A 24,287-nucleotide genomic window follows, 5' to 3' on the forward strand; every position below is an offset into this window, starting at 1 on the left:
CTAAGCAAATGATAAATTAAAACAACAGGCTCTCGAGAAGACCAGAGTAGACAGTAAAATCATATTTTTTTTGTCTGACGAAAAGGTAAAAAAAATAATCTGCCGACCGACCGACCCTGCAAAAAAACTACGAGTCGGAAAACGGCCTAATAAGGAAATAAGGACGGCCTAATAACGAAATAAAAAGTTTGCTATAAAAATATATGCATTTAATTCTTTGTTTTTATGTCTGTGTTAACTAATTTCGACATATGCAAAGTAAAAAATCTGAATCGTGAAATTGAAATGTGGCGAAATCCATGTTTTTCCTCAAACCGTGAAAATGCCGCGAATTTCGGGATTATTCTTCAAATGCGAAAATAAAATGCCGCGAAATGCAATTTCGACCAAAAATATCGCGAAATTAAAATGTTAATAGCTAGCTATGCATAGCTTCCTTTAAAACAAACTGTTTTCTGTCACTGTACCACAAGGTTGAAGAATATTAGTATTCTTTTCTATCAACTCATATTGAAAAGGATGTTACACCATAATAATAAAGCTTTTTAGACGTTGTAAACAACATCTTTCTTTATTTTCGTGCATCCCCCTCCCCCCTAAATAAATTCTTAACACTTGCCTCGTTTTTTAAAATATTTCCTCGTTTTGATTTATGGTAAAATGGATATGGAAAATGGAATATTAGCTGCTTTGAAAAGGAATTAAAAGATGGAGTATGGTCAAAGAAGTGTTAAAAAGTCTTCCAGTACACGTTCAACGCCTATGATGATTGGTATCACATTTCATTACGGTAATGCATGTTTTTACTCTCGTAGGTGAGATAAAAAACCATGTTACGTGAATTTTTTTACAGAACGTGTTTTTTAAAGATTAATCATACATACTTCAGAAACTTACATAAAATTATTTTTTTCTAAGAAATTCTTTTTACAAATCGTGTTTTTTAACACTTCCAAGGCTAACATAACATGTCCCAGTGTCTTTGCAACACAGCCTTTTCGTTGAATTAAAAATTTAAAAAAATTGGTGTACAGTTATTTCTTTGATTACTACGCAGGGTTTCAGGGCTTACTTCGGATTGACAGAATTTACGGCATGTCAGAACAAATTTCTGCAGTTAATCCAGATTAAACGCAATTCACAGGATGTAATTTTGCGAAAATATGTGCTGCGACAGTTGCTGCTCTTAAAGTAATCAAAATAGTTGTACAGAAAAAAGGAGGAAATATCATGTAAGTATTTTATTAAAATAAAATTAGAAAAGTTAATGTATTATAAAAAATAATTTTATGCCTCGAATCTTAATATTCCCAAAACGTCTCCACTTTTACAAGTGCAATGAAGACGCCGCGTAGAAATAACAAGATTAAGAAGCTCACACGTAGCTCGTACTTCACAAGAAAGCCGAGGATACTTTATAAATAGCATATATATAATAATAATCGATTTGAAATATTTTCAAGGACTGTTAAGCCCAATTGATAATTTCACTTATATTGTCTCTAAACATATACCTTTCAAACCTGTTTCCATCTTTTCTACGGGTACTACAAGTGGAATAGTACATCATATTTCAGGCTGGCTAACAGAATTTTCCACATGTACACAACATTTCATATTTTTCAAAAACATTGGCCACGCAGAAATCAAGCAAAACAAACGGGAAGACCGGCGAATATCAAATTTCATTTTCCAGACGTTTTGCAGCTATTCTTTAAATAAAAAAGAGTAACCTATGTATAAAATTCTGAATTCAAGATCAATCCCAAACCGCCGGAGGTTTGTACGAGTTTGTTCCTACATATAGCCCAAAAAATCTCGAGCTTTTCGCAGCAGCAGTGTGACGTGTTTTTCATCGAAGACACCGATATTTTTAAAAGAATCTTTGGATAGTTTGCTGAGTTCTTCGATAGTATTTATCTCTACATCTTTCAAATCTTCTGAGAACATAGGTAGACCAACATGCACAAGCCACTCATCCAGTGATATGTCGTTGCCAGGTTGAGAGCTACAATAGTTTTCGTAGTTCTTCATGGCGATCTATTCGAAATGAAATAATAACAACATTCGTCTGTTGAACCACAAAAATATAAAATACCCTAATTCCTCAAATTTTCACTTAATGTATCTTCAAAGTTAATGCGCAGCTATAAAATCTGATATTCGCGAAACCTTTGGATTCTCGCGCAGATGCTTTAGGTTTATAAAGTGCACGCGGGCTATACATCTAGGATTACTTTGGGCTAGACCGTAAATTTGATACGAAATCATTTCAGGTTAAAATTATATTAGATGGCGTTATTGGGATCAGAAACGACATAACACGTATCAATATTGGAAACTTTATATCGTTTTTACAATAGCGCGAATGTTTATATTCTTAAGAAATAAATATACACTAAACTGTCGCTGCTTCGAACATGGGAAGAGAAAAGGTAGAAACTAGCAGGGGAGTAAGACATTTGTTCAAAATAACGGTTGTTCGAATTAACAGCGTGTATACTAAAGTAACGTTTCAGTGAGGTGTATATTCGAGAGGAGCGTTTGCTACAAATACTATTTTGGCGAATGAGGCAAGATTTTGTGATGAAATATTTTCACCAGACAAAAAAAGCAAGAAAATTATAAAGCGACTACAACTTTAAAGTAAAACAGTTTAGCGCTTAAGGTTTTTTTGTAAAGCTGTTAGATTAAAAGAATTTGCAACGAAATAAAACTTTAACAAAATATTTTTGTGTTAATGTATCATAGGAAAATTATTATAATAAATACACGAATGGAGAGAATTTCCGCCCCCCCCCCCCCCCCTGACGGGTTTTTTTTAATAACTCCTGATTGCTTTCTTATATGGCTATGATACTTACTGAGTTTTAACATTTATCTATTAGACACCTGCATGCTAAATTTTTAGGTCCCATACCTTTCAGAGGCTTTGATATTGGCCATTACTCAAAACTACCCCTAAAATCTCTATGAAATCCTTATAATGGGGAAAATATAATAACTCCTGTTACGATTATCCTTAGAACTTGAAACTTGCAACACAACTTTGTTTCATCAAGAAGAATCATTTTGAATAATTTTGACACGTGACTAATCAGATTTCCCGATTTTGTCGGATTTTACCCGAAAATCGGAAAAAAACGGATTTTCGGACAATTTTTGGCAATTTTTTATTCGGTCCATGTGAAAACCGGAAGATATGTTAAAAAAATTTTATTTAGCTTTCAGAAACTTCAAACAGAATGTAAAAATTCGTTCTAGAACAAAAGTAATTATATTTTAAGCAGATAGTGGCATTTTTAACAATTTTCAAGCTTCTGATGACGTCACAGAAAATGTGCTGACGCAAGCAAAAATTTATTGCCGTCATTTTGTTCCTTTTATGACGTACTATAAGTGTGCCAAGTTTGATTCAATTTGAACAATCCAAGAAAAGTTATTGAGGAAGGGGGGGGGGGGGGGGGGGGGCGGAATTAAACTGGTCAATTTAAAACTTTTTGCGTTCACGACATTGCCAGAAATCTGCGAATTAGGTAGAATATCAGACGCTATTTTTTAGCGTGAAGTTATTGTCACCACGACTTGTCGATGCAAACGGACTAATCTTGATGCATATAAAACAAATATACTCAAATTTTTAATTCAGAAATGTTACTCACTACTGGTAGTCCCTTTTTATCTCTCTCTTGGATTCGTATCTCTTCAAAACATTTAGCAACACTTTCCAAGGACTGTTGTAATTCAAAAGAATATCGCTCCGTCAGTGCGTACGGTACATTCCAACTACCATCCTACAAAAGACAACTTATCTTATTCGTACTTATTTTAGCGCCTATTAATTTCCGTGCACTAAAAAAAACCAACAATTTCGTGTCTAAGAATTTTGCACAACAGCAATATAAATGTATTTCGCGTATTAATTTTTGAGCACGTTTCGATTTCCCACAAATAACAAGGGAAAATAGTAAAATCCTATAAGGATGCGCTTCCTTTATGTAAGCTATAAAGTTTTATTTCCGCAGGTAACAATCAGTACATGCGTTTGATCAGTAAAATACAGTACAAAATATAAAAACTACTTACTGCTTTCGTGTAGGGGGAGTTTTCCAGGCTTATAGCTTCCTTTCGCAGTTTTTTTCTAACTATTTGCTTTAAGCTAACCTTTTTAACCACGTTATTTTTGTCAATAGTGACTGGTACTTTATTATTCTCATCAGTTAGCGTTTTTTCTGATGACTTTTTGTCAGCTTCATTCTTTTGTGAGTCACCAATTTTTTCAAGTTCTTTAGTTACATTTTTTATTATCATAGTTGATTTTGTCAACTCTTTCGCAAAAATGTCTTTCTCATTAATGCTTTCTTTATATGCCATGGCTTCGCCACTTTGCTTTTTATCAGTGTTGGTAGCATTAGCGGGGATATTTGGTTTTGTTAAAGGCTTCGTTCGCGGAGGCAAAAGAGGTTTTTTCCTTTTCGTTACCGTTTCAGAATGGAATACGTCATCTTTGCTAGAAAACTTTTCTTCTGTATCTTCCTCACTTTTAAGATTGGAAAGATCCTCATTTAATTCAGCTATTAAATCCTTCATATCATTTCCGATTTCGTCTATATCCGATGTATGGATCGATTTTTTTGTCGCGTTATTAGCTATGGTAGTATTTTGCTTCTTTTCTCCACTTGAAGATCTCGATGCTGGCCTTGGAGGTGGCTTTGGGGCAACCTGCTCCATAGAAGTACATGTGTTATTATTAGCACCCTTTACTTGTCTTGGAGGCGGTTTGGGCATTTTTTCTTGAGAACGTCGTCTAGCCGTCTCTTCTTGATATTTTTCATAAGATTTAATCTTTAAAGATGGTCTACGATCTTTCGTGTGGATTTCATCAGAGCAAGTGTTAGTAACAGCATTCAATTTAACGTCCTCTTCAGTAGATATACGGACAGGTCTGGGTGGAAGAGCGGGCTTTTCTGGTTTCTGAACAAACGACTGTTCTAGTACAATAGCATTTTGTGTTTTGTGCGAAATAGTTGGGAAAGTGATGTCCTCGGGTGAAACTTTCCCTGCAAGATTATTTGAATAATGAATATATTACGGTTCATCTGTCTAACCAAAACAGAAAAAATTATACGAATATTCACGAGTAAACACAATCACAATTTTGAATAAAAATAAAATGTTACCTTGAAAATCTTCTGATATTAAACCAAGATGTACATTTTCTTGACTAGATAAACTGCCAGAAGGACTTGGGCCTGAATAAATTTAAAACAATTCATCTTATCCTATAAATCAACCAACATGGTTATGACAATTCGTTGATGGAGAAAAATCAATTTGTACGCAAAAGATAATCGTAAGTGACACCAGGACGAGCGCTTAGTACAGGTAAACCATGCCACACATCCGTGTGTGGGGCTCATATCAGTGCGTCTTATAGGCATAATTCCCTTTTTAACAAACCGTTGCTTTAAATAAAAACACAGGAATAAGCCTATGATTAACCTGTCTAGCTAAATCAATCACTAAGTAATTCTATTTTGCAAAATACGTTTTGATGAAATATGCAAAATTCATTGTCGGATTAAATAAAAATTAATTGTGGCTAAAAAATAAATACCAATTATTACAGGTTAATCGATATTGTTGTCTCGCTAAATCAATAAACTTTACTTTTGCCAGTTTATATTACAGTCAAAGGTGTACAGTAACTGCATTTAGCAAAAGAAAGATTTTTTGAAGATTGTGTGGCAGCCAACTGTCCTTTATCGCTAAAACTATTTAACAGTCGGTAGCCACAACAAACTGGTGCAGCTTATAAAATAAGATTGGTGAAGATAATAGTAAAAGAAATAATGCTAACTAGGATAAAAAGCTCTTATACCAATTTAGATGACGTCAGAACCTGTCTGTTCCGAAACGGGTAGGTTCAGCCCTTCTAATACAACATTTTAGGCGTCGGGAAATAAGCGCCGTCACAATTTCCGCACTTATCCGAACACTGCAGCAGTTTTGTAGCTTAAATCGGCAAAATTTTGCCGACGTATTTATTAAACTTAACAAAACAGCGGGATATAATTAAATAGGTTTTAAAGTTTCCCGTGATGGTAACAACACACAGTTATAAACTGTTTTTAATGTTAACGTCCGTTTTCCATGCTAGCATGGGTTGGACGGGGTATATTAATGACTCTCTACCAATCTGATCTAGACTGTGTTAGATCTAAACTCAACTTCCTCTGTATCAAGTCTGTCCTTATAACCTCCTGCCAAGTCTTTCTCGGTCTGCCTCTGGGCTTTGCTTCAGGAACTATCAAGTCTCTACACTTTCTTACCCAATTATCCCCCTCCATTCTTTCCAAGTGCCCCAGCCAATTCAATCTTCTTATCTGGATAACATCTTTAATTCTACGGATACTTAGCCTGCTTCTTAGCTCATCTGAACTCTTTCTGTCTCTCAGACTGGCGTTACACATCCACCAAACTATTCTCATATCATTCCTTTCTAAACGGTCAAGATCTTCCTGCTTCACTGCCCATGTCTCACTACCGTACAACATAACACTTCTTACACAGGCCTCATACAACCTACCTTTTACCTCAATTGACAAGACTCTGCTAGTCAACAAAGGAAGTAACTCTCTGAACTTTTTCCAAGTAGAACCTAACCTGCAAGTAACACTTCTTCCAAAACCCCCTTCACTGCCCAACATATCACCTAAGTAACAGAAGTTCTCAACTGTCTCTAACGAGCCACTGTTGTATATCATTGAAGCTGGAAATACTTCATTCTCTATAATCTCACCTTTGCAACGCTTGCATACAAACTGAATGTCAGCTCTTAACCTTCCACCAATACTACTGCACTTCTTATGTACCCAATGCTTGCAAGTCTGACAAAAAATTGAGTTACTACCAACCCCTTTCCTGCAAACGCCACAAGGTCACTCTCCAACTACAAGGTCACACTTGGCTGCCATGCTACTAATCATGACTTTACACTTTGCTGTGTTCACCCTTAGCCCTTTCTCTTCTAGTCCTTTCTTCCACTTCTCAAACTTTTCAACTAATTCTTCCATCGACTCTGCTATGAAAACCAAATCATCTGCATACAATAACTCCCATGGAAAACCTGTTCTGAACTCCATCGACATCGAAGGACTAAGTACAGAACCCTGATGTACACCAACATTTACACTAAATTCATCACTAAGTGAATCATTAATCCTAACACGACTTCTAGCATTGCTGTAGCCCATTAAATAGAGATTCTTTCTCTTTCCTAAATACTTTTCCTGAAGCTGTCTGAGTAAAAATATTGCATCTGTAGTGCCACGCCATGGAACAAAACCAAATTGCATCTTATCTATATCAATTCTTTCTCTAACTTATCAATCACTCTTTCAATAACTTTCATTACTTGATCAACCAACTTAAAACCTCTATAGTTACCCCTTTCTAATGCATCACCCTTGCCCTTGAAACAATTCACTATTACACTCGACTGCCACTCACTCGGAATAGCACCATCCTTTATAATCTGGTTAGCAAGACTTGTAATAAGCTCAACTCCAATATATCCAGATGCTTTTACCATCTCTGCAACAATACCTGATACTCCTGCAGCCTTGCCAATCTTCATTTTCCTAATAGCCGCCACTACCCATTCTGTCTTGATCTGCATGGCTGGCCCTTCTACGACATCATCATCAGACAAATTATCCTCGTCCCAATCAAACTCAGTGTTAAGCAACCTCTGATAATGATTCTTCCAAGCTACCCTTTTCTCCTCCTCTGTGCTAGCCAAAACACCTTCATCATTACGTATACACTTCTCACCTACAATATCTTGATTAGTCTTCTTCATTTGCTTTGCTATCTTGAATACCTCATTGCGCTGGTCTTCCCGTCTTAACGCATCTGCAAATCTGTTTCTCTCTGCTTCTGATTTTGCCTTATACACTGCTGTACGAGTGCGACGCTTAGCTTCTAAGTAAATATTTTTACTATCACCTGACTTCCACTCTTTCCAAAGTTTCCTCTTTTCCTTTATACACTGGTCAACCTCATTATTCCACCACCAGGTCTGTCTATGTCAAGCTGGTCCTTTCGTCCACCCACAGGTATCATCAGAAGCTTCTAGAAGACAATTCTTCAAAGTAGTCCAAGTACTTTCAACATTGTCACTATCAAATTGACCATTGTGGGCTAACTGCTGAACTTTTGCACTAAATTGTCTTGCTACAATCTCTTCCTTCAGCTTCCAGACTTTTCGACGGGGCCTGTACTTTCCCTTGGCTTCTTTAACACTCTTTAAGATAATATCACAAACCAGCAACCTATGCTGGGAAACACACTCTTCCCCCGATATAACTTACACGTCCTTCACCACTTTCTTGTCTGACGTTCTAACCAGGAAGTAATCTATCTGTGTCTTACAACCACCTGACTCATATGTTATCAGCCTACTCTGTCTCTTACTGAATGATGTGTTGCAAACCACCATGTCCGTTGCCATTCCAAACTCAAGCAATCTCTCCCCTTCCTTATTTCTGCTCCCAAATCCATAGCCTCCATGCACACCTTTATAACCTTCAGATGACTTCCCAACATGACCATAGTCGCCGCCCACCATGACAAGTTCGGTGTCTCCAAACTTTGATGTGACTGCTATTAACTCATCATAAAACTATATCTTTATCTTCCTCACTGAGTCCACACTGTGGAGCATAAACTGACAGAAAAGTGACAATCCTATTACCTATCAAAAACTTTATCACTATAATACGACTATTAACACGCATAACATCTCTTACTTTTTCTACCCACTTCTCTGCAACGAATATGCCAACTCCTCCATATCCATCACTATTACCAATCCAAAAAAGCTTATACCTTGCCCTCCTACCTTCCACAAATCTCACTGAAGCTCTCTCCACCTGACTTCCTGAACACAACACATATCAACAGATCTACGTTCTAACATTTCAACTACTTCACCTGCTCTACACTATCCATCCTCAACCTAGTGTTATCTACCTTGTGATGTGATAGCTGGGTAACGCTCACACCTGACATTTTTCCTACCGTGCGCGACAGCTTCACTCCTTAGAGTTCCAGCCTTGTTTACGCAGTTTGTCTGATCAACTGTTCTTACGGCCATTAATAAAGAGTTGTGGCATTGCTTTACAGCTGGATGCATCTAACTATAGCCACTATCTAACTATAGCCATATTTAGTAATTTTATAACAGCAAGTAGGAACAATATTCATTGAAGACTTACATATACATTAAATATTATTAAACACACATAAGAAAAAAATAGCCTATGGCCATGGATGTAGAAATAGAGAAGGAGATTAAACTCATCTTAATGCGTATTAAAATTCTATTCAAATTGCTATTATTTCGGCATCCCTTTGATATCCATGCGCGATGTGCATTTCACTGGATTTTTACAAAAAACCATCAATCCTTTATCAGGCCGTTTGTTTTTGCTTAATTTTTAGACAAAGCACGAGAATTTTAGAGTTGTCGTACCGTAATGCTTCGAATAAACGCCCCCCTTCTATTAAACGACCCGCTCGGATAGGCGCCCCTCCTTTTCAGTCATTTTTAAAATAAACGCCCCCCTCGAATAGACGCCCCTCCCTCATAAGTTTATGCGAGGCGATAGTAAAAGTATACTTACTTACTTACTTTTTTCCTAAATCTTAGGTTTAAGGTTGAAAATTTAGCTTTTCGCTTTTGAAGTTCATTCTCTAAAACATGTGAATATCTTTTATTTTCTGTTGTGAAGATATATGTTATAGGTATCTTTAAAAACTGCAAAAGAGACTAAGTGTAAAAAATTTAATAAACGCCCCCCCTCGAATAGAAGCCCCCCCCCCCCAATTCTGTTTCAAGGGAAGAATGAGTTGTCATAACAACTTTTATTTATCTTCGATCTTCAACCGATCAGTTTTTTAATCAGTTTTCAACCGTTTGTCTTAAAAAAAATATGCTTAAAGTTTTACTAAAATTTAGCGTGATAAATTTGTGAGTCAAGAGTGAGTCAAAAGTAATAAGTTAATAGTCATTTTTCTTTTTAAATGGTGTAGTTTCGAACATAGATCTGAAAGTTATTAACATTTTCATTCGGCCATTCCCAGTATTTTTATTACAAGCTCGTGAGCTTGTATTAAAACGCAAATGTGTCCTGCAAGAATGGAAATTTTTGCCTCCCTGAGCATCGACACGGGAGTAGTCGTGTGTTCGAATCTGAATCTGAATCTGGGTACTGAATTACTGAATATCGCAAATTTTAGGTGGGGCTTGTGGTTATTTCTCTTCCTGTCAGTCAGTTTACCCCAGACTGACCCATCGAAAATTGACTTTTCGAGGAATTTTCCGTTCAAGAAGATCTCACAAATCAATTTTGAAAAATAACTGCGTAGTGCGTAACAAATATTATTCCCTATCTGAATAGCAAAATATGTCGTGTCTAACTTTTGATAGACAGCTTTTTGTAAACTTTATTCGCGAGGTTGTTTGCGTATATCATACGTCTTGTTTGTTGTTGACACACAAAAGGCAACTCAGGCATTTTGAATATTCGCATATGAAAATGGAAGAGAAAAACATGAACAACACAAGAATTTTTTGAAATTAATTTTTTGACTTTGTGGTAGCAAAATAACGTTAAAACACGGATGTTGGAATGCCAAATCTGTTATGGAATACAGTAAAATAATCCATAGGGTATATAGTGTTAATGTTAACGAAGAAGATGGGATATTTATCCAAAGTTTATTTGCAAAAATTGTAAAATGAAAATACACCACTTTAAAAAGAACGATCATAGAAGCCTACCACATTTGGATGCTCCAAATTTTGAACCACACAAAGTAATCTGTAAAATCTGCCGATTTGTCCAAACAGAAAGTGAGGCAAATTAGGGATTCATAAAACAAAATATTAAGAGCATGAAAAGAACATATTTAAATGTGATTATGGAATATGGTACAGTACAAAACAAATTTGTTTTGAATATTGATATAAAAAATCAGTCTTTTATTTTATGGAATTTGGACAATGGTATTAATGACAACATGATTATTTCATGTAATTTTTCTCAAAAAATAATTCTGTGACGGTACATCAGGGTTTGGGGACGTTGAAAACCGTTTGGAAATTAGGGAGCCCTTCTCTTATTAGCTACCCTGGAAAACCAGCAGCACGTTCCATTACACAAAGAAGATTTTATTATAATTACACAAAAACTGTAACTACGTGATCCTGGAAGATAATTTCAAACAGTGTTTTGAATGCCAAAAGTATTTAAATTTTTTGAGAACATGTCGTTCACGTGAACACATAAAAGAAGCAAAAAAGAAGAAACAAAAAGTCTCTGATTCTTTCAAAGCAAATCATAAATATTTGTCTGGATCTGAATTGGAGGAACGACTTGCTGTCACACAAAAAGCGAAAAAATGCTATGGTGAAAGTTCTCCGTATGTCTAACTTAGTGTCTGAATGTATTGTGTAAAACGACGGATAGACCAGATATTTTTTATTTCAGAATCCATATAGTGTGTAAATACAAAATCCGTGATCGTGAAAGCATGTAGGTTATTTCGCTAGGACATTATAGGTTTACATAGTTAATACATATGTTTATTTATCCCTAAATTTTAATTTTTTAGGAAATAATATCGTTTTAAACACGGGGTTAAATTTAACGTTTTTAACTGCTACGGCCTCCAATAATGATGCTAGATAAATTGCAAATGACCCCCCTGTTTATTTCTCCTGTTTGTTTATGTTTATGAAGACCATGATTGTGTTCCTTGACAACACCGTGCGCATACACACACACACACACACACAAGGCGAATTAATACTATATAGATGTATGATGGGGCGAACTCTAGAGTGAGGGTAAACGGTTGTTTTAGGAAGAGATTTGAAGTGACTGTTAGTGTACATCAAGGTTCACTTATAAGCCTATTACTTTTGCTATTGTGATGAAGCTCGTGAATACTGTGTTGTCCTCGGGAGATGCTATATGCGGATTATGCTTCCATCATGAGTGATAATATAGAAGGTCTAAAAGTAAAACTCGTGGTCTAAGAAAAAAAGTATGTAAGACTAAAACAGTTGGTTCATTGCATGAAGTTAAAACACTAGTATTTCAAATGGCTATGGAGCGTTTTTTCCACAATTCGATATTGAATAATATAGATATCATTATGTCATGAACAAGAGAGTTTATTCTAGGCTACGTTTCGACAGCTGGACTAAAATAACTCGTTTTTTCATACTTTGTCACAGAGCTGTGACCTTTGGGTTCATAAAAGATGTTCAGGAGTTAAAGAAAAACTGAAGAAAGACAATGTTTAAGATGTAAGAACTGTAAAGCTGACAGCGCCGAACCTATTCAATTTGACTGACCTGCACACTGGTGAAGACACGTTTAAAGCTGTAATAACTTTTCGATACCTTGATGTAATTGAAGAATCAGGTGGTTGACTAGATGCTACTAGTGTATGCAACACTGCAGCATGGAAAGACTTTACACAACTATTGCCAATAAATACCAACTGTGGTATTTCACTAAGGAATCGGTCTTAAAATCTTCAGATCCAGTGTTAGGAAAATCTTTTTGTATGGTTGTGAAACATAGCCTGCAACAGTCGAATTGACCAGGCGTTCTGTTGACAGTGGTGTGGTACGCTGAATCTGTGGTGTCTGACTTGAACAGCATATTAGAAAAAAAGACTTCCACAAAAAGATTGGCATTATTAGTTTTCCTGAAGAGACTGGAAGGTGCAGCTTAAGATCCTCTGGGCACCTCCAGAGAATGGACAAACATATCTGACCAAGAAAATTAAATAGTTGCAAGACACCTGGGAGCCCCCCTAGATGACGTCCACGATTTGTTGGACTGATGTTATCACAAAAGACCTCAACTTTAAAAAAGAATTTGCTAAGAAACGAATAGAATGGAGAAGGAAAATGATACATTTGACAAAATAGCTTGACTGTACAGTAAACAATACACTGCTAGCTAATGGGGTGCTAGTGCTAATGGTTTCAGGAAAGTGAGTAAACAGAAACAAAAATAATCAATCAAAAAACTCTTAACTAGGCCAGACCAGACTGGCCAGAACTTTCCTCATAAGTGCATATAAAAGTTGTGGAATCTTTTAGCAATGACCAAAGGATAAGCCAAACAGGCATTCCTGTGAATTGTGTGAATAAATCTTTTGGCCGACAACATATTTACCTAGGCAAAATTAATTTTAAACTAATTTCTCTAGCAATTTTTACTAGCAGCCTTTTTACCAATTTTTTACAATGTTCGGTGCAAAAACTCCTTCCCACAAAAATGAAAACATGTCTTGATTGATTGACTTGAAAAATTTCTTCCTAAAAGACGATTCTTATTAAAAAAAAACAGTTTCAGCAGACAGAATTCTAGAATTTTTGAAAAGAACTAGAAGGACGAAGAACAACTATAATTACCTTTATCATCAATTTCATCTGATCGTCCTTTTCGCCGCAAGGAACTCCTCAATATCTTGAAAAGTCCTGGTTTCCCAAGTTCAGGGCTACTTTTAATACTTTCAGGTGGCATATCGACATCCAAGCCGCAACTCTACAAAAAAGAACCATTTGACTACTATAACCACAGATACAGTTTATTGGAAAAGGGGATCAAATTTCGAAAGATAGTCCCAATAAGGACTTTGAACACAACAGACTTTTTAAAGTTATCAAGCGCACCCTTTTTTTAAAATAGTTCCACAATGCTGACATCGCAGAAACTACAACTAGCACATTATAAACATTGCTTACCTGACCTACACATCTGTCTAAACACATCTTTTGCATTCTACCAGATGCAGAGTATTTTAGGAATTTATTACTTTATAATTATTTACCAACCGCGTTAGCTCCTATTGGTACAGCTATCAACAAGGGTCCTGCTCCAGGGGTCCTACTGCATTAAAAGCTCCTATTTGAGTTAGGAAAGTGTTGCAAGCATAGCAACCGTGCTGAATACTAAGCAGAAAGGATCAACCCACATTTTAGAAGTCTCTAGCATTAGTTAGCCAAGGATCAAAACAATCACCTTCTGCACTGAAAGCAAACACTCTAACACAAAGTTACATTGTTTTCTGTATAACAAACAATAAAGAACTTTGCTGACCCGTTCATGCTGTCTTTCAGAGTTCCCAGAATCCACAGATTGCAAGCTTGAACTGCTTTGATGGTGATCATCATCTATAAAATATAACAATGAAGAAGTCGCACATTTAACCAACAAGTTGAAGGCAAATAAATCTATACATTCATGTTAAAGATAATAGGTGATTATATAAGGGTGATGCCAAAATTGACTGTGTTTTAAAGGAAAAATTAAATTTCTTTATTAAACAGTGCGTTTACCCACAACTCCCCTAAGAAAAAGTAAAATGGTAGACAAAGGCCTACGAATCACAAGGCAGGTGAGCGAATCATGAGGCAGGCTAGCTAAAAATTTTCTTCAAGATATAACCAATCATTCACTACTACGTAAATTATATTTCTATTTAGCATAACCTTCAGTATCAACAGGTAACTTCCAAAATTAACTTCAAAGAAGCGAAACATGAGTAAATAGGCGAGGTAACAAAATATTATTTGTTTATCATATTCCACATGCAAAGTTATCTTATGTTATCTAGTTTATGTGATTGCTAATTAAAAGAAATTCTGTAATTGATTTTATTCTCAGTATTGTCTTGTGTTTGCTTTACAGCATCCTGTCACTTTTAAATTTCTCACACTCGCCTCAGATCATGTGGCTATGTCTATTATTATTGAGGGATCCCCACTGCTGACATCAGCCTGCTGACACCTTCATCGCTACATATTGTTGCATATTACCTTTAAATTATCGTCAACTAATTTTTGCCTTTTCAACAAACTGCTGAGTCAATACATCGTCATGTTTTTGTCACAGTAAAACAGTACAGAGCCTCAAATAAAATATACCTATTTAATAGTGTACCTTTGGTATAAAATTGTGCACTGGGACTCGTTTTTTTAATCATAGACTTTGATAATTTTCCCGTTCTGCTCTTAAAGTGTGTGTTTTGAAGTGCTTCGGGACTTGATGCAGAGCTAAATTCACTTCGTGACCCACCAGAATTGCTTTTGGTTACTCCAACTCTAAACAAACAGACAAATTCACATATTTATACACAATATTTGTACTAGGATACAATGTAGCAGGAAGAAACTGAAATTTAAGTACACAAAAACAACCACACAAATTCATATTCTAGAGTTTAACACATTTCAAGGCATGATATTCTACAGAACATTTTAGTCATAGTGGAATTTAAGGCACAAACTTTTAAATACAAATTAAGGACATGATTAAATCTGTGCGAGATGGAATTATGGGTGTGTGGGTTTTAATATCGAATCTTCTTAACTTAACTTAGAGCAAATTTGGGAATGGTATCCCCACACTATAGTTGCATATTCCATTATCTTATTTAGGCATGTTCTGACTCTTTTGAATTTAAGGAAAATATAAATATATTTTGTAGCGAGCAAGCATGTTATCTTCATTAGAGACAGGGTTGAAATTCATCTTCTTTAGAGACAGGGTTGAAATACATGCATATATTAATACCGTAAATATGGTTTCACTTCACAGTGGATGTTAAAAACACCATGAAAAACGTGTTAGAAATGACATTAACAGGTTGTCTGTGAGTTTTTTCCTCCATTTTCTTAACTGTTTTCCAAGGGTTTATTGCCAGGATGTTTGCCATATTTTAAGGTTATTTAACCTCATAATACAAAGAACACCCCAAAAATCTTTGTTTAAAAAGTGTATTGGTTTCTGCATTGTGAGCAAACCTTGTTCACATTACATTTTAAAAATTGATTAATTAGCATTGAACAGAAAAGAAATATAAAATTAAAAAAAGAAATTTAAGTTTGTCAAAATGTTCTTTTGGGTTGTTTTTTTTAAACTGAATTTTAGCAACTCTTTCTAAACAAAAAAAATCTAGCTTAATAAAACTTCAACTGATTGAAAACGTGACAAGAGGTCACTGTCGTTGGAAAATTTCAAAAACGATTTGTTCGTAAAAATAAAATGTTTTTGTACCTTGTTTAAAAAAATAGTTCTGTTTAGACACTAAACAACTAATAATTTCAGTACTAATACTCTATACTGACACCGTTCGGTGCTTCAATAGCTGTTGTAGTAGGAACGGTAGGAAAAAAGGGCTTATTTTTAACTTATGCAGCCCTTGAAGGCGCAAAAAATACAAAACCTTCATGGAAGTCATATACCAAAAAGTAAGAGTTTTAAAATTCTGCAAATACTGTAAAAAGTTCTAGTGTAGTTTTTGAAAAAGTCGACACAAGAAGTTATTGTAGTTTCTTTGTAGTTCCTAATTTTTCCCTCACAAAACAATCTTATGCTGGCAGTTTAAATACTTCTTCCAGTTCTTGACACTTATTAAAGGGGCTACAAATGAACTGTTCCAAATTTAGTGACTTACACGAATGTCAAGCTGATGGCGGGAGAAAAGTTTATGAGCAATAAGGACAAAAACAACATCTCAAATCATCTTTGATATACTATTTGACACCCAAATATAACTAAAAACGACAGAAAAGTACCTTAGATACATTTTATATCCATAATTTATTTAGTATAAGCGCTCCCTTGCTTTTAAATCAAGTTTTCTGGTAAAATAAACTTTAAATTTGTTTGTACCTAGCTAGATAGCTATTTTGTTCTTAATTCTACACAGAAACATACCAATAAATTGCATATAAAGCCAGTTTTTTTTAGAGTTATTAATTACCTTGTTAAGGCATTTAGTATAACATTGTTAAATAACAACATCTTCTGCACTTAAACCAACTTTTGATTTTATTGTTATTTGTTATATGTATATGTATATATGTAAATATGTATATTTTTGCCTTCAAAAATGTAGCAAATCATAAAAAAGAAATAATTTATTAACAGACAACCTGTTTATACTGTTGCAATAAAGTGGATATAATTTCTTGTACCTTGACCTTCTGAGTTGCCTCGTTATTACACAATTTTACTCAGAATGTGCGAGAATGGAGCACAACATCAATGACGGAGATCCTACCTGAGCAGTTTTGTAGCCCCTTAAAAATACCATTGTTTTTTGAAGTTGCAAATTAGGTTGATATTTAAGTGGAATATTTAATATAGCCTGGCATATGCACCGCTGTTTTGATAATATAGGCTTGTTGGACATTATACATATTCGAAGAAATAGTTGACATGTGTTCTTATTTAAATTTAGGCTCCTATTTGGATTTAGGGCTTTTTTAAATTTCTTGCAATGAGACAGCTCTGTTGGTTCATAAGCACTTGTGGTTTGTGAATATATTACTGTGCTTGCATTCTGCAAATCTTCCTTTACATGATTTCGCAAGATCGCAAATTTTACACAAGACAAATTAATACAAAGCACACTTACTTTTTTATAGCAGCCAAAGCATCTTCTTGACTCATTTCATTGTTCTTTACTTTTGCAAATATGCTGACAATTTCATTTTGAGAAAGGGTAACTTCAGTGGCATTAAAGTCATAACCAGAATTGCGATTATCTTTTAGTGATTTTGATGATTCCTTTCCTTTTTTAAAGACGTTGCCAAAAATGGACTTGTTACGATCAATTTTTTTAAAAGTTTTATTTTTTCCTGATCTCTGCGAATTTCGATTTGGGTCATGCAGATCTATGAAAGAATTTATTTGGAAGTATGTATAACTCTTCCTTGAAAAAAAGCTAACAAGGGGTTGATAAAACATTGTTTGAAATTTTTACCCTCCATACACAAGAATTTTAAGTATGTTGACACTAAATCTGTTTTTATGGAAATGTCGTAGTTAAATGACACTAAATCTGTTTTTTATGGAAATGTTGTAGTTAAATGACACTAAAACTGTCTTTTATGGAAATTTTGTAGTTAAATGACACTAAATCTGTGTTTTATGGAAATGTTGTAGTTAATGACACTTAAATAGTTTATCTAACGTATGTAAACATGCATATATTTTATGCATGCGCTTATAAAGCAGAATAAGGTCATACTTTAATTTATCAAGTCAGTAAGGCGGATAATTCTTAGTGGTGAATGTAAAGTAGTTGTACCAGTACACAAAACTTTTTGTAACAAAGAAATACAGAATATAAAATCCTTTTAAATTAGAATAATTTGTTGTCTCCTTCTACTGAGTAAGTTGTTTTTTCTTCATCTTGTGTCCAGCTGTTGTGAATATATTGGTGAGTAGAGTGTCTATGCAGATGATTTAGTTCTCTGAGCAGAGTCAATGAAAGGATCACCTTGTACAATTTTTAGCAAGCATTTAATTTGGCGATGGACTAAATTGATTTTTTTGACAAGCATTTAATTTACTGATGGCAAAAATATCTTCTATTTGGCGTGCAATTAATTAGGCGACGGCCATTTTGACTCAAATTTGACGTGCATTTAATTTGACGATGGAAGGATTTTCTTTCATTTTTTATGTTGCTTACAAATTTTATCTTAAAAAAAATTTAAACAAAAACATGCTTTATATTAAAACAAAACGAAGTCATGTAAAATTTAGCCTAATTTTCTTTTTTGTCGTCTGTTAAGGAGTTTTTATGCATTGTATTTGGCAATGCATAAAAAAAAATTTAGCAAGCACTTAATTTAATCGTTAAATTTAGTGCTCGCCAAAATTTGAAGGAATAAGGTAGGTGAAGTATGGTAAGTAAGGAATAGAAGAGAAAGGGTCGAGAGTGAATACAGCAAAGTCTAAAGTCATGGTTAAGTCACTGAACCCAAATGTGTCCTTGTAGTTGAAAAATGGCCTATAAAGTCTGCGGCAAAGGGGTTTGTAGTAACGTAATTTTGTCAGGTGTTGCAGGAAAGTTAAGAGCTGACATTCAGTTTGTACCTAAGCACTGTAAATATTACATTATAGACCACAAAGTGTTTCTAGCTTTAATGATGTACAACAGTGGATCGTTAGAGTTTAGAACTTCTGTTACTTAGGTGATATGTTGGATAGTAAAGGGGGCTTTGGGGGTTAAGCTGAGAATAATGATGATGATGATGATGACTGACTACTACTTTTACTACACTTGTCCTGTGGAACAGTCCTGTAGAGAATAAACAAGGTTCCCAAATTAAATTGTCCACCTCATCATTCGATTCGTTGTCTAAACCTTTCTTGTCATCATGAACAGATTTATACTGATTAATCTTCTATAAAAATAATGCTAACTGTGTGTCTGTAACAGGCAAACTAGATGTTCATTTTCCTATGAAGTAGCAGTACGTCTTACTTGTCAACTTTATTCACGTTATGCCACAATGTCAAAATATTAGACTGACGTCAATACACTAAATAACATTAACAAATTCAATACAGTGTCTACTGACTTTTTCCCCAGCATGAGTAACCTAGGCCTATCTGGGACCAAAATTAGATGAACTTTTTAAAAAAAATAATTTCATAATTAATTTTTCTAGTAACTAGCTGCTTTATTAAACTGGACTACTATATTCTGTCAGAAAAAGAAACGTTAAGGAGACCAAAATCATAGCAAAAAATATTCTAAACTAATTTCAGAGTTTGTATGGAAATTAAGGTTAAATTTTTTCATCACTAAAGTTTAACTTCCCTTAAATTAGTTGAACTGATTTGCTGACTTTATATTTATTTCCTAGACTTGATAACTGATTTCATGATTTGTTGTCTTATTACTATCATTCTACTTCATAGATGTGTTACCATAAAATTTTATCTCTTTTTTATAATTCTAAGAAAACTAGGGTCATGGGGCTGCCTTCATTCTCTAAGTGATTAATATAAATGTTGAACTTTTACTAAATATAAAATCAGCAACAAGTATATAGAATAAAAATGTAGTGCCTGCTAACAAAAATAACATTTGTATTTTATTTTAAATTTTGAAAAACAAAGGATATAAAAAATATCACTTTAATTGCTCACCTTTTGTAAGATCAGTTGTGCTTTTTGTGACTCTGGTGTCATACTTGGAAAAACTATGCGCACGAACAAGATTGACTGGTGTTTCACAGTTTAGATATTCTGCTGGGTCGGTCAGCTGTGTTAAAATTAACAGAAAAGTTTGTATAAAAAATTATTATAGTCAACAGCATTTGGGGTGGCCACATATTTAAATTTTATAAATTTAGAACTTAGAAGGTATTAGAGTCTTTAGGAGAAAACACTAAAAAACATCCATATTTTGTGAGATTTTTATAAAATCCTAGGAGGAAATGAACAGCTACATTCTTCATGGTTATTTTTTTTTCAAACAGAATAATAAAATATAACTACTTGGAAAGAAAAAAATACTGTATATAAATACTTTACATGATGGATTATTAAGCACTGCCTAGCTGGCAGACTTCACTTATCTGCTTGTACAGGGGCAGGTACACTGTGTTTTTCTTGACCCAAAATAATACAAATGCTAGACTTGCATTACTGTCAACTTATATTTTATTGTGATTGGATTCTTGTAATTTTAGGAATTTAGATTTATTTAAGAAATAATAGCTGACATTTTAGGTGAATAAAAACCTGTAGTTATAATCTGGATTATAAAATAAGTTTAAATTCGCTATCTCAGGTTTTCTATGTTTTAAAAAAAATAAAGTTGGCATCTGTACATGAACCGATGAAATCTGTACATGAACTGATGAAAACAACAAGCAACAAAGCAACAATGCTTAGAAATACGTGGCTTCTTGTTTGACTTCTGCAATTCTAAAATTGAGTGCCTGATTGATTTTTGGATATGAAAAAAAATCGAAGTTGAGATTATAGACATTTTTTAACTAATTAAAGGGTTGGTATTTCTTAATCCACCAATCAGTTTTTGATAATTATTGTTTTGTTCCAGTGTGCGAATTCTGGTGTGTGACTTTGATAAGGTACAATTTTGACAACAGTAAGTGAATTTTGACCATGAATACTTTTGCTTCTGTGTGTTTATTTTATACTTAAAGGAGAAAAATGATGACTTCAGGTCAGCTTTTCAAGCTTTTCATAAGCGAAAAAGTTTAAATATTGGGAGAGTGCTTTAACTCTCCCAATATTTAAACTTTTTCGCTTATGCAACGTGTTTTGTGCAAATCTTATTTTTAAGTTGAAAGTTATTTTAAAGTCTTATTGGTTTAACCTCTGCTGAAATAAACAGATTGGTTTAAAAAAATTGATATGAATTTACCTATGACTAGTTTGATTAACTAGAGCAACTGCTTCTTTCTGTAAAAAAGTGCTGCCAATTGTTTTTTTGATTCAGTTTTTTAAGCTCCAACACAGCAATTTAGAAGCTATGCACAGTCGAGTTTGTGTAACTTTATAATGATATACAAATCTTTGAGCTTTGGACGACTATGTTTTTGTCATAAGAAAGAAACATTTGTATTTTAAAGCTTTACAAATCTGTGTTTTGTCGTTTTAGAATGGAGCATAGCAATTTTTAAGCTAAGTACAGTTGAGCTTTGATGAATAGGTTTTATTCAGGTTGAGAAAAAATACAGAGATTTTAAAATTTATACAAGCGTGTGTTTATCATTTTAGAATGATCTAATTTATTTATCACAGTTTTTGTCAAAAGAAACAATAACAATTTATTCAAAATCTGAACCTTGTCTTCATATTAAATTGTTCTTATATTCAAAAAAGAAAAGCGTGTATTCAAAATGACATCATCCTAAGCATAAATCAAATTGTTTTTTGCCGAGCATAGAATTTGTTTAAAATTATTAGCTAAATACTTTTGACTTATAAAAAATAATATTAGTTTTGTGAATAGACAAGCTTTTTGTTAAAGGGATCCTGAAACTGAAATTAAAATACACTGCTGACACATATTCTAACATGATGTTGAAAAAGAAATTTCAAATTTATAATTTATTACAGCAACAATTCCATTACAAATGTACCAAAATTGACTTTGTAAAGCTGAGAGAAAAAAGGAAGGATATTGTAATTTCTACTCTACTGATTCTCCCAGGTCCTTTGTTAAGTTTTGTTACCCGATTGTTCTCGTCATAAGACAAAACCAATCTAACCAGCTCCCTTGTATGGAATTACAGTTCAGTGATTGTGGATTTGTGCAGGTATTACTGCCAATACAACTGTGATATCATTCACCAACAATGTAAACTGCCAATACCTGTTTAAAATTTATTGTCAAAAACCTGCAAAAAAATTTCTGGGACAAAAGTTAATTTTGCAAAAACTAATTTTAGCTGATGATTAAAAAAACTAACCTAGCGAAGTTTCTAAAAATAAAGTACACCCTTTTAAATTATTTTTGGAACATAAAGCAAGGCTTGATTTCCAAAAATTTTATTGTAGAAATAATGTTTAATACTCAAACATTATTTTTTGGTAAGTTATAATAATTACGTTTCTATATAAGAAACCTCTTCCTTTTTTTCTTTTTTTATCCGAACAGTGAGACAACAGGCGTTGGGAACTAGGTTTCTCCTAAAGAAATTCATGGAGCAGAAGATTTATCATTGTAGTGTAACCAGTCGTGCATTTTTTGAAATGTGTTATACATTTTTTTTTATTCCATATTATCTCTTCAACCATGTTTTAAATAACACCACATTTTTAAGTAAATTGTCCATTTTTTTAATAATTATTAAAAATTATTAAGGGTTAAAATGTCGATTTTTTAATAATCAAGATCCTCATAGCAAAACGTACGATTGCTATAAAAAAGTGTGCAACATTGAAATGCTATAAGCAATCTCGTTGCCAGGGGCCTTTTTCATTCTATGTCATATTTTTGATAAGATAAAAAAGCGAAAAATATGGATGGTGTTGAGATTATAAGAACCAAAATGAGAATTCAAAAGACATGAAAAAAATGACCTCTCTTAGGTTATTAGAGTTATTTATAACAAAAAGTTAACCTTAATGTGTAATGGTAATGCATGCAATCAATATTCTCAATAAAATGGGGCCTAATTTTGAATACTTCTTGAATCGATGCACTACTTCTTTTTTACTATACAAAAGTGACAGTCAGGTTTATAAAATGAGTGGCAGGACCTTAAAGCTGTTTCTAGGCAAAGAGTGCAACTTTCTCTGCCATGATTATAAAATTTGCTGCAAGAAGCCCCTTTCTAAACAATGCGATGAACTAATGCAAACATTGGCAAATTAATTAAACAATAAAATAATTAGAAAAGAAATAGTTGGGAAACACATGTCAAGCAAACATAAAAAAGGACAACAATGATTTTCACACCGACGGAGCAACGAAAAAAGTCTTATAGTTCCTAGTATCATAGACATGAATTTTCTGGCAGAATATCTTGTGACCTTGCCTAATTACGCACTTTTTGGTGCAATTTTACTCTCCTTATGAATAACAGCAGGTGAAGGATGAGCAACAAAACGAAAAAGAATTTGTTTTATTTTGATTTTAATACACAAAATGTTTCATACAAATATCGTGGAATTTGCATCAGTTTGCAGTTGTTTTTTCTCTGTCCATATTATTATTATAATTTTTACGAAGAAAATACTTAACTGTATTTTATGTTTTTTTTTGAAAGAATTAAAGTCGAAATTCTTCATGATTAATTTCAAGAAAGATTTTTATTTTGTGTTCCATGATCCTTTTAAAAAATGTTTTTTGCTGCCGATAACGAACGACAATCATGTTTAGAAAAAAATAAAAATATCAAACAATCACGTAGCGTTATTTTGATTTTTCACCTAATCGATCACCTAAAAATAAATAGAATTTTCTCACGTTCTGGTTGTTATGTTTGGAATGGATTCATTGTTATGCTTTATGCAAAAGGTTTATTAACATGTTTTATTATAATTCATGCAAAAGTTTTTTGTCGATTTCATTTTGTTATTCCAGAAAAACAAAAACATTTTTTTTTTTTTTTATCGATAACAGATAACAAGAAGCCTTTAAGATTTATGCCATTAGATATGTAATAAACTGAGGTGAGAAAAAGCACCCAATGAATACTAGTTATTAAAATGTAGATAAAATAATCCTGACTAGAGTAATTAGAGTAACTTTTGTTATAAAACAGTTAATATAATAACTATAACTCCACTGGTGAAAATGCTAGGCTCAAACTGTTGTTTTTAGCTTGTGGTCCGGCAAGACATTGTTTAGATACTGGGATCTTTAAATTATCAGCAAAACCTGATGAATTACATAGAGATTGGAGA

At 33.7% G+C, this 24,287-nt stretch overlaps 2 protein-coding genes across 2 annotated transcripts in view; both read right to left on the bottom strand.

Annotated features, from left to right (window-relative positions):
• Positions 1-1,226: 1,226 nt before the first annotated feature.
• LOC130645055 (uncharacterized) overlaps positions 1,227-24,287 on the bottom strand; it is a 33,758-nt gene continuing 10,697 nt past the window's right edge. The window contains exons 4-12 of the mRNA XM_057450913.1: positions 20,049-20,163; positions 17,518-17,776; positions 15,036-15,196; positions 14,193-14,266; positions 13,505-13,637; positions 5,181-5,252; positions 4,087-5,060; positions 3,663-3,794; positions 1,227-2,040 (exon numbers count right to left, since the gene is read on the bottom strand). Of these exons, the coding sequence (XP_057306896.1) occupies positions 1,798-2,040; positions 3,663-3,794; positions 4,087-5,060; positions 5,181-5,252; positions 13,505-13,637; positions 14,193-14,266; positions 15,036-15,196; positions 17,518-17,776; positions 20,049-20,163 (2,163 nt within the window). The 3' untranslated portion in view covers positions 1,227-1,797. The remainder of the gene's footprint in view (positions 2,041-3,662; positions 3,795-4,086; positions 5,061-5,180; positions 5,253-13,504; positions 13,638-14,192; positions 14,267-15,035; positions 15,197-17,517; positions 17,777-20,048; positions 20,164-24,287) is intronic.
• The window catches only part of LOC130645064 (uncharacterized), a 79,165-nt gene continuing 63,310 nt past the window's right edge, over positions 8,433-24,287 (bottom strand). The window contains exon 2 of the mRNA XM_057450924.1: positions 8,433-8,851. The gene's annotated coding sequence lies outside the window, so the exon portion shown is untranslated. The remainder of the gene's footprint in view (positions 8,852-24,287) is intronic.

This window comes from Hydractinia symbiolongicarpus, chromosome 5 (genome assembly GCF_029227915.1).
Source record: "Hydractinia symbiolongicarpus strain clone_291-10 chromosome 5, HSymV2.1, whole genome shotgun sequence".
Lineage (NCBI taxonomy): Eukaryota > Metazoa > Cnidaria > Hydrozoa > Anthoathecata > Hydractiniidae > Hydractinia > Hydractinia symbiolongicarpus.